At 40.4% G+C, this 10,759-nt stretch overlaps 2 protein-coding genes across 3 annotated transcripts; one reads left to right on the top strand and one right to left on the bottom strand.

Moving 5' to 3' along the window:
* Window positions 1-736: 736 nt before the first annotated feature.
* On the bottom strand, window positions 737-3,112 carry leg1.1 (liver-enriched gene 1, tandem duplicate 1). The gene is made up of 8 exons (XM_028397753.1): window positions 2,714-3,112; window positions 2,509-2,595; window positions 2,356-2,429; window positions 2,154-2,258; window positions 1,872-1,990; window positions 1,213-1,354; window positions 1,016-1,112; window positions 737-925 (listed from the first exon to the last, which is right to left on the bottom strand). Exons 1-8 carry the CDS (start codon window positions 3,060-3,062, stop codon window positions 774-776), a joined length of 1,125 nt encoding a protein of 374 aa, XP_028253554.1. The 5' UTR covers window positions 3,063-3,112; the 3' UTR covers window positions 737-773.
* A 1,921-nt stretch (window positions 3,113-5,033) lies between these two features.
* On the top strand, window positions 5,034-9,794 carry stx7l (syntaxin 7-like). 2 transcript variants are annotated; one of them, XM_028397756.1, is made up of 11 exons: window positions 5,036-5,101; window positions 5,794-5,841; window positions 6,165-6,257; window positions 6,355-6,424; window positions 6,603-6,693; window positions 6,763-6,900; window positions 7,548-7,594; window positions 7,684-7,774; window positions 7,856-7,928; window positions 8,121-8,203; window positions 8,570-9,794. In XM_028397756.1, the coding sequence occupies exons 3-11, from the start codon at window positions 6,173-6,175 to the stop codon at window positions 8,663-8,665; spliced, it is 774 nt and encodes a 257-aa protein (XP_028253557.1). In that variant the 5' UTR covers window positions 5,036-5,101; window positions 5,794-5,841; window positions 6,165-6,172; the 3' UTR covers window positions 8,666-9,794. The 2 variants fall into 2 exon arrangements, with proteins under 2 accessions (XP_028253555.1, XP_028253557.1); XM_028397754.1 differs by lacking the exon at window positions 5,794-5,841 and having other exon boundaries at window positions 5,034-5,101.
* The last annotated feature ends 965 nt before the right edge of the window (window positions 9,795-10,759 follow it).

The following is a 10,759-nucleotide window of genomic DNA, read 5'->3' as shown; positions in this document are numbered from 1 at the left end:
TTCCTGGCCTGTAGTACTCAGAACACTCCTCATCAAACATCTATTACCAGGAAACCCTGCATGTACGCACTCTGAACAGACATTTAAAATGTACAGGCCACGCCGAGATGACTCTGTCTGATATGAATCCATTATAATTTGGTAAATTAGCCATCATTTCCCCTTTATTTTCCTCTGCTCTATGGAAGCCACTCTGTCTGTCGGACAGCCTCTCTGTTTGTGGACGGACTGCAGTGATGACAACATTATCAAGTAACACTCTTCAGCTAGTTATGGCCAAAATGTTTGTCATCACGTTCAAGAAATAAATGTATTATTTCAAACATCCCTAGCTGGAAATGACACATTGATTTACTTGCACCATACGGCCACTAGAGGGCACTATTGGCTCAACTAAATCACTGGAAAACATGCAATGTGCTTTCATGTACGGTAAATTGATTTTTTTTAGAGTGAATAATCATCTTTAAGGCAGTGAAATAATAATAACAATTATAAAATGTATTTGAATATTGAAAAAAACAAGCCAACCAACTTTATGATGCAAGAGTTCAAAGACATGCATGTTAAATGGGCTGTCCAGGTGAGAATCTCCAAAATGACCTTTGACCCTATATATACGATAAATCTTGAAATATTTTATTTTCTGCAATATTATTTCTCTTTATTATCTGTAAGCATAATAACAACCTATTTGTGCTGTCATGCATGAAAAGATTTACTGATGACACGTAAAAATGACATCTGTGTTTTTATTAATGAGTGTGTTAGACTCAGCAGCTTGTGGCCATTCCAGTGATGAGGGCCAGGAACGTGTTTGTGGCGAAGCTAGGGTTCAGCAGCAGCTGCTCCAGCAGCTGGCCACCCTTCTCTCTTGTGTCCACTGAGCACATGGCATTTTTCCACATACGCAACAACGTCCCACCTGGTGGATGAACATGATCACAGTCGACCCAGAAAACTCAAAAATTAGCAATAGTGTGTGTATGCACATATTTCTGTGTTTGTGTCTTACCGAGCAAACTGTTAATGCTTCTCATCCAGGAGAAAACAGCCAGTGAGTGGTTCTCCTCCTGACTCAAATCAGAAATGTTTGGAGCACTGTCGCCCTCCTGGTAAAGACCACAGTGAAAAAAAAAGTTAAATGTAGGTAAATGTGCAAGCTGTACAAATGTGTAAAATTAGTGGATGGACAATGGTTTAAGTATGTACCCTCAGAATGCGACTTGGCAGAGGGGTGATGAACTTCACAGATCTTTCCATGTTAGACTGGAAATGAGCTGCTGCTACATACTCAGCAGAATTCAGCCAGCTGTTGACAAAAGCGACTTCCTCGGCAGAATATTGATTTTTCCTAAAAATCAGAGGACAGGTGAGCAGTTAACAGGGAGCTTCGGTACACTTGTGTCTAAATGCAACCCTTGTATTTTTACAAGCTCATCAAAAGCAGTCCATCACGTCTGAAACCTGACCGTTTTTGAACCACGGTCCATTTTTTATCGTTGTCTCCTTTCTGCTCTGTGCAAACACAACCTGTTGTCATGTGACAGCTGGTGAACCAATCGGGTTTTTTCTTTAACAAACTCTTTATAGTGTGGTTTATTTTTGGACAATAATGTGATAAGATATCACTTGATTGTTTCTTCGAGGCAACATTCTGGTGAAAATATTTTCATAAAATGTAACAAGTGACGACAAACATTGTAGAAATGTAGTGGAGTAGAGAGTAAAAGTATAACGTATGCACTACAATTTTTACTTAAGTAAATTATAAATACTTAAAAATGTAGTACACTAAAGAAGTACAAACACTTAGTTACATTCCACCACTGACTGTTTGTTGCATTTACAATAGATGAGAGAGAAGGTACCTGGCGTCACACGCTGTAGAAGCATAGGTTGAGGCCATTTGGGCAGCCCAGTACAGGCCGAGGATAGAGTCCTTCTTCTCTCTGTCAGCCTCACGAGACACACTCAAGGTCTTGAGGCCCTTAAAATACACACATATGGACAATTGAGGGAGTATTAGAGAAATGTAGAAGGCAGCACCATAAGCTGTTTTTAATGGACTGATGATGGAGTGTTACATCAATGCAGGAAACCTTTATAAACCTCTGCTCTCTCTGTGGATTTGTTTATGTATGTTTCAGTACCTGGAAAAAGGCATCCCACTTAGACATGGCATCAGGGTAACGTGCTGTGCAGTCAGCATGGGTCGTACAGAAGTCCTCCACTCCTGCAGGCACCTGCAGCTGGACCTGAGGGTAATAATCATGAGTATAGTCATCATCACACAATTTAACTGCAGCATTTCATGCCTGTATGACGACACGGCATCAACTGCAGCTGTGGTACCTGAACGCCTTCTCCCATGAAGCCCTGCTGTGCAGCAGACAGGAAGGGGAGAGCGGAGGTGAAGTAGTTCACACCTGCAGACATATCAAGAGTTAGAAGTGATCTCTGTGTGCATTGGTGAGTTCTTTTTTTATTCCTGTTTGTGATACTTACAGCTCCACCAGCTCTGAGTGGAGATGCACATGGGGTCTCCTGTTTGCAGGCCACAGGTTGTGGTGCCGGTTGGGTCAGCAAGACGCCCTGCAGAAACAACACAAACTGATGTCATTTGCTCATGTTCACTCAGGTTATGACTGCAAGACATGTTTCAGGGGAGTCACAGTGATTCATTACATAAGAAGTCGATAAAAATCATTACCTGATGTTAGCATCCATGCAAGCTCTAGTGGCGGTCCCCACCATGGACTGTCTGTAGCGTTTGTCCCCATAGATCCCATAAAGGGATCCGTAGCAGCGATCATCAGCCGGTAAAAACTCAGACGTTGAAGAAAGTGCCAGGGGTCAGGAGTCAGAATCCCATTCTGCGAAGGCAGGTCAGTCACTTGGCCGGCTGTTTGTGCCCACAGGACAGGCATGCCATTATCTAGAATGACAGCAGCGCTGCTGAGACACACTGCACATCCGAGGATGAGGCCGAGGACCGCCAGACGCTGCATGACTGAGGCGCAGGGGACACAGTCACGACTCTGGACTGAGAGTCGTCCCATCGATGCAGCGCTTAAGTACCCTCTCTGTTCATATACAAATAATACCAATGCCTAAAAGCAAACAGATCTACACACACACACACGTCTCTGTTAGTCCATGTGATGTCCCGTCTGTCCTATTGACAGACAGATAAGACAGATCTGTGTACACAGTGCTGTCTAAAGTGTGCCAAAGTGAATTTAACAAAAAGCAATCTGTGAAATCCAGAAGAACATTGTGGTGTTATTCATCTACTAAATGAACCACTGTCGACACTGGTGCTACATTAATCATGGCAGTGTTCCCTGCTGAAGCTCCTTTTGGTTTGCATTTTGGACGCAATGTGTTGATTAAACATGATAAAAAAATAGTGACAGGACCTTTCGTCTGAGCTGGAGCGATTCCAGTAAACACTCCAGATGTTGATACTCCAGAAACCCCATGAACTGTTACAGACGGTCAAGATAAGAGCTATGTCCCATCGGTCAATGAATCATAAATAATTGAAAAGTTTGTGAACAAGGAGCTGTTAACCTGGGATCATCTCCACATGGCGCCCACATCATGTCCTGATGGACAGCAGTCCATTTACATCATGTAGCCTCACAACATGCTGTGGTATCCTACAGAACATTAGACTGTCAAAACTAAAACATTCAACATGTGAAAATACTAAAGATGTTGGGCTATCGAAATTCTGCATTTAATATGAGTTTAATATGAATATATTATGCACCACTGTCCTAGATTTCAGCTCCCCAGCTTAGAATATCCACAAACTCTGAAACACTGTGGTATGTTTTCCCTCTGAGTGAAGTATCTAACAACTGTGCTCTCCACTTAATGGTTAAACATTTTGGGTATAGTGTTGATATAATGAACTGCTTCAAATTAAAATAATGAAGTATAAATCTCAGATTAGTGGTGACATTTAGCAATTTAGGAATTCCAGTTACATGTAGCAGCAAACAGCCTGAACCATCAGTGGACAGGTCTGTGGATTCGAATGACCACAGCAGCTGCTCAGTGGACTTTTTAAAACTGTAACACCTATGACAGGCATCAACACATACTCTGTAAGGATCACCTAATCTGGATCTGCAGGATTTTTAGTTGCACACTACCTCCAGTTGTGGCTTGCTTTAGAGTTATTGAGTTTCTTTCTTTTCAGGTGTGACTGTGTAAATCTAAGCTGCCAATGCAGGGATATCAGTGGAGTCAAACAACACAGTTACCACCTGTGTGTGCCCAGCATGCCCTCTAGTGGTGAACATAAGGAAAAAACATTTAACCTGGCCTGTGTGATTCCTTTGATTTGCAGTTCATAAAGTATTTTGAAAAAGTAATTCTGTGAAAGACTTGCCAAATCTTCCTTAGTGGCTGCATTTACCATGTTACACCAAACATTCAAAGGATGTATACACATTACATCTGAAGCCATGTTTCAGTGAGCTGTTGCTGTTACAGACAATCTATATAGGCTTGCATTAAAATTGACTTTGCTACTACTTTTTTAAAAAAAAGTGTCCAAATTTCACAGAGAAGCAGTTGTCTGATGTTACAGAACAATGCACAGATGGTCTACACACACTACATTACCCATCAACCAAAAAAATGAAGTAAAGTGTAGCCTACTGGCTCTTATGTAATACAAATAAAAGTCTATGTAGAAATAAAAGCCTGTTATGCCTGAAAATTTAACTTAAAACAATGACACTGATGTTATCACTGTTCTGTTAAATCACAAAGCACAGGTTGGATTAGCCATTATTATTACGTCATCATTATATCGCGGGTGACAAAGCCCTAACAAGTATAATAAAATTGTTTAGAACACATACAAATAGATTTGTACCTGTGTTCACATCTGCTGCATTTCAAACAATCTTTCATCATAAATAGTCATTTTTTTTTCACACAAAAATGTTCTGAAATCTTTTATAACCCCTGAATATTTCTACCAATCATGTCGCCTTCAGTGCTGCTCACATCATGTGACGGGGGAGTGGCAGAAAATCAGGAAATACACCCGCTGCTGGCTGCAAGTCACAAGAAGAAGGTAAAGTTTTAACTTTTACACAAGTAAAATAATCATTCGGCAGGTTTGAAACTGTGCGCACCGACGAGTTAGGATGAGGAACGCTGAGTGAACGTGTTGTTTGTTTTGTTTTTGTTCGGAAAAGAAAGAGAAAACAAACTGAAGGAATTTAGTTCACCGGAAAACGAGTAGAGAAACATCCACAGAAAAGAGTACTGCGACTTTTTCGTGCGACTTCATGACTTCGTGTTCGAGTCAAATGTGGAGCAAAGTTAACATAAAACATATTTTTTTAGCCTCGGTGAAAACAAGCAGCTCATAAGTGAGTGTTTATGCCTTCATCTTTTTTGTCATTAAACAACTCCCGTGATTTCCGCATTTCTCCTGCTGGCAGAGGCTCAGATGCACCGAGGAGGGAGAGTGATTAAAGGGGAAGGCCGGACTCACTGTCAGACAGATGATCAAACTATGACTTTCTATCCAGGTGTTTATTTGCGTGTTTGTTCTAGTTTCAGTCTGCACAGGAAGTCTGCATGACTGCTGACCCAGCCCTTCTGCACTTTAAACTGCAAACTAAAAGCCTCATTACAGTCTGCATTAAAGATTGATGATTAAAAAACAAAATAGAGATAGCAACGTGAATTCAGAGCTGAATAAATCTAACAAATCTGAGTAATGTTCATTTAATGTTGTAGTTTCTTCTTCTATTGCAGCAGTCACTCATTACTCCACCTTGTGTCACAATGAAAAACTACAATCAGGTAGCTAGTTAGCATGCTAAAATGTCGTTCACTTCATATTTGTGGTGTTTCTTCTTCACTGTTTTTTTTCTTCCTGAGAAGGGTCATGTGATTAGGCCAAAATAAATATGCATAGAAGATGCAGTGATAGATAAGACCCTATCAGGAAACAAACATGGCTGTCTGCATCATTGTTTGGAATACATGCACACTAAAAAGCAACAGCAGAGTTTCTATGGTCCCAAAGTTGCCTTGCAGTCTGTAGATCAGCCATAAGTGTAGCCTTCAGTCATGAGGTCGTTGAGCTTCAGTAAGGATGTGACAGACTGTGTTTTTCTTCACAGCTCTAATCATGGCCTACCAGGCTGGGATTCAAAAGGAGCCTAGTGTTTTGGTTCAAAACATCAGCTCCAATATCCAGAGAATCACACTGCTGAGTAATACAAACACACACAAACACATATAACAATTCCTCATCATCAGTTGCAACATTAAGATTGCACCTTATGTGTCTTTCTCACTCTTGCTTCACAGCCTCTGAGCTGCAGAGAGGAGTGTCCCTGCTGGGGACTGAGCAGGACAGCAGCCAGCTACGGCAGACCCTGTGAGTCACGTGGGCTTGTTTTATATAAAATATATGTACACATCCTTTCTTTTAGCTGAATCTAAATATTTATCTCTACAAAAACTTTGTAGGGTCCTATGATTCTCTGTCACTTCTCATCTCAGGGATGCCTGGGTGGTATTTCTCTAACTAAGTAATGTTTGTCGCTGCTCACCAGCCAACAGAAACAACAGCAAGGAAACCAACTGGCAAAGGAGACCGACCGACTGATCAAAGCCTTTGCTGCACTCCCCATCGGCCCTGACCAGGTACTGATCATTCATCTTTTTTTTCACTTTTGTGGATTCTCTTCTCATTTTTTTGTGTGTGTCTTTCAGCGTCAGAGAAAGATACAGAAAGATCGTCTGCTGAACGACTTCTCTGCTGCCCTAAACAGTTTCCAGATAACGCAGCGGCAGGCAGCCAACAAAGAGAGAGAGTTTGTGGCCAGGGTCCGAGCTAGCTCCAGGGTGTCGGTGAGTAATGGCACGTATCACGTGTCGGCGAGCTGCTCATGAGGTTCTCTGTGGCTACAATATTGCAGGCTGTTGAATGAAATGAATTTTTTTAGTTACTCTGGGAAAAGCTAGCTTCCGTGCTGCTAGCAGTGGAGCACTGTTGCCAGATTCATTTGGGGTTAAATCTGGAGGCCAAATCAAAGATGGGGGACACTGAATCTGTATTTCTTATTTGTATTATCATTGTTGACAACCTCCCCAAGATGTTTTACATTTTTGAGCTCTGATAAAAATCTCAAAACATAAGAAGTACTGATGGTTATTCAGAAGAAACTCTCACATCACTGTGCCTCACACAGAGCCTTTTAAATGTGACTGCTTTAGTCACAAAGTCCCATGGGAGGGCTTGCCTGCTTAGCAACTCTGTTCCCTAACGGCTTATCTCACTGTTGACAGAAAAATATCAGTATCTGCTGTGTTCTTGCTGATACAGTAGAACTGTTCTAATGGTCAGTAGGGAGCATATGTTAGCTGGCTAAAACCACGTTTTATTTATCATACATATATGAAAATATGTTAATTGTATACAATGTATCTGTGTATGCACAAGCATTACATCTATATTTTGAAAGTTTGAGAACATAAATGTGAATTATCTTTAACAGGGTGGGCAGCCTGAAGACAGCTTTGAAAATGTTCCTTCTTTATCAAGGTGAGTCCACAGTTTTTTTTGGTCCTTTTTGTTCTCGTTATTATAAATTTTTTCAGTTATTCTCAAAACATCTGTGTGTGTTCCTTCAGGGATTCCCAGATGCAGGCTCAGACTGAGGCTTTCACTGAAGAAGACTTGCAGCTGATCCAGGAGAGAGAGTCATCCATCAGACAGCTGGAGGTATGAATGCTAACATTCAAGTCTTCGCACCACAAACATGAGTGACACGCTAAATCTAAACTCTTTCCTTATCTTCCTCAGTCTGACATCACAGACATAAATGACATCTTTAAGGACCTGGGCATGATGGTCCACGAGCAGGGGGACATGATCGGTAAGCGTCTGTAACATCTGCATGTTGTCATCCACTTCCCCAGTACACTCATATATGGACAGAAGCCCATTTTTTTAACACGGCTTTTATTGTGAAAAAGTTACAGATTTACAATACATTTGCAATCCGCTTATTCTTGCTCTCATCTCTGCCCCCTGCTGCATATAACCTGTGTATGTGTGTGTTCTGCAGACAGTATAGAAGCCAATGTGGAGAGTGCAGATGTAAATGTCCAGAATGCGACCCAACAGCTGGCACGTGCCGCAGACTACCAGGTAAAATGTGATGTCACACAAACAGTGATAAAGTGATAAAGACTGAAGAAACAGCACTCAAATGTATTAAAGTTAGAAACAACAATGGGCAGTCTCAGTAATCCCCAAAGGCATCATTTATACAGCAGAATGTGCACATGACTCCTCGCCTGCTGCACTTGGACCGCTGTATGTAACCAGTCAGTGGGCTTTATAAATGAGGGTGAAAACAAAAGAAAACGAGTCACAATGTGACATGATTCATGCCATGACTGAGTCACTTCATCATCGTTCAACATCGAGCAGTTTAACCATTTAACCCTTTATCTATCAAACTTAGTGGATATTTTTATCGTTATTGTTAAACAAGTGCTTTTTCTCCTTCAGCGGAGCTCCCGGAAGAAGATGTGCATCCTGATGATAGTGCTGGCTGTAGTTGCTGTTGTAATAGGACTTATCATCTGGGGTGCTGTCAACAAATAAGTGCCTCTTCATCCTCCTCCTCCCCGTCCTCCCCTGTTCAGCCTGGACAAAGGATGAAAGTTCATCTTTTTTTCCCATTCATACTGTTCCTTCCTCCATCATGAAGAGTTCACAGAGACGGTTTGTCTTTATTCAATATGATTATATTTTTAAGATCATCCTCACCTACAGGACTGTCACTGTGAAGAAAAACTAGCGCCGGGAGCTTTATTGTTATCATCAGCTTTAATTGAATTGTCTCATTTACTCTGACAGCAGAGGTTTATTGCCCACCTGCTCTGTAAATGATGGGATAGGCACAGGTGCAGTGCTGGCTTTAGTGGCCGCTCAGTAACAATGCCGTCAGTCCATTATGATGAATGCTAAACAATATGTAGTACAAACGATGCATCTGGGTGCACTGAAGCAGCAAGTCGGTAGGAGGTGATTATCCTACATGCTGTCAGTTTTGCAGCCATGTCTGTAAATCAAGCCTTTGTGTGTAGTAAGATGTTGATATTGAGCTCATTAAAGTGTAGAACCCTTTAATCTGTTAACTCTAAATTTGTATTTGTCATTTGTAATAGTTCAAATTATTATTGATGGATTTTGTTTTAAAATTATAAATCAAAATGTGTCCAAAATCTTAAGTCAATTAATCTCCACTAGCAGCTGATCATTTCAAATAATAAGCAGAATAGCTGATTGTTACTGTTAGGGAGGTGACGTGATTGTTCTGGCTTTACTGAAGTATACTGCTTGTCACAGAAAGAATGAGGGTCAGGTGTACATTTTTATACCCCTTTTTCTTCATAAGACTTTCTTTCAACTTGATGGAGACTGTAGATAAAACAACATTCTGTAACTGGTCTGAGGAGACCTTTTATAAGCCAAATTATACGAGATCTGTGTGGCTTGATCCTGTGTTTGAGAAGATAGTCTCTTTTTTTCTGTATATCATACTAATTAAGAATCCAAACCTTAAACCTGCCAAGGTAAAGTTCAGTTCACAGTAATACGAGATACGGTAAAAACACTAACACTATTACTGTCACAACTATTTGAGCAGGATGTAAAATATTACACATGCATGTTTTTAATAACAAGATTTAACTGCCATTAATTTTGCAGAATAAATTTATTGATTGTATTGATGCTGAAGTGAAGAGTGATTTTTACCACACACCAAATGTACATGTGAGTTATAAATAAAAAAATATATAAAAATAAATAAATAATAATAATGGTATATTTAAGAATACTCTATCGGTGATATGTATTTAATTGAATGATTTTGCATTCTGCTTTGTTTAGCTTCAAGGATGGGCTGATCAGAATTTGTTGGTCACTGCGACCTCAAAAGACACATTATTTGCCACAATTCAGTAAAAATGTGTGATTTATTTATATAAAATTTAACTCAAATGTAATATGACATGAAGGTGAAATTCACTGACACCATAGCATTCTGCAAAAAACTATTTTTCTAATCATAAATGAAGCTCAATGTGAAACAAGGATAGCCTGCAGATTAGCAGAGTGAATATTTAGGAGCCAATTTGTTTTTTTTTTCCCTACATCACATTAAATAGTCAATATAAGGACCACAAGACAAATGCATGGATAGAGCTGCCCTGACTGCCACAGTAGGATATTTCAGTTACATATGATGCAAGTCAAGGCTGTTATGAGGGTAGAACAATTCAACTTGTCATGCAGAAGCTTGTTCCTGTTTTTCTAACAGCTTTTACTCAGCCTAAGAGCTAACAGTGAAGATTATGTTAAGATTATGTCTCAGTTGTTACAGTTTAAATAGAGGAAGGAAATAAATGAGGCCGATGACAGATCCTTGTCAAACACCTCAGGAGACTTTCTTGCTGGGCCTTCCCACTTAGGTGCAAACTTAGCTGAAAATTTATCAGTGGCCTTTGAAAGAGGATGTGACCTGACCCACACTAAAGTCAATCAATTCCTTTTGACACAGAGACGTCTCACCTGGTGAAGGTGAACTATGTACGTTTAGGGAGAAATATGTGGAACTCATATACCTGCTCAGATTTCAGGTCATAGCTCTTCCTAGCCAGGTCAAGAACTGCCCCACACTTACAGAGAAAG

This window comes from Parambassis ranga, chromosome 24, assembly GCF_900634625.1.
Source record: "Parambassis ranga chromosome 24, fParRan2.1, whole genome shotgun sequence".
In the NCBI taxonomy this organism is placed as follows: Eukaryota; Metazoa; Chordata; class Actinopteri; family Ambassidae; genus Parambassis; species Parambassis ranga.
This window is presented reverse-complemented; position numbering and strand designations above follow the sequence as displayed.

What these genes read in the sequence shown, in the direction of transcription:
- leg1.1 (XM_028397753.1), bottom strand. Translation starts at nt 3,062, where the DNA reads ATGGGACGACTCTCAGTCCAGAGTCGTGACTGTGTCCCCTGCGCCTCA. An exon ending in CACTCAGAGCTGGTGGAGCT is followed by an intron (nt 2,430 to 2,508) that starts GTAAGTATCACA and finishes ATATGTCTGCAG; the next exon opens with GTGTGAACTACTTCACCTCC. An exon ending in TCTACAGCGTGTGACGCCAG is followed by an intron (nt 1,355 to 1,871) that starts GTACCTTCTCTC and finishes TCTGATTTTTAG; the next exon opens with GAAAAATCAATATTCTGCCG.
- stx7l (XM_028397754.1), top strand. Translation starts at nt 6,173, where the DNA reads ATGGCCTACCAGGCTGGGATTCAAAAGGAGCCTAGTGTTTTGGTTCAA. An exon ending in CGAGCAGGGGGACATGATCG is followed by an intron (nt 7,929 to 8,120) that starts GTAAGCGTCTGT and finishes TGTGTTCTGCAG; the next exon opens with ACAGTATAGAAGCCAATGTG. An exon ending in CACGTGCCGCAGACTACCAG is followed by an intron (nt 8,204 to 8,569) that starts GTAAAATGTGAT and finishes TTTCTCCTTCAG; the next exon opens with CGGAGCTCCCGGAAGAAGAT.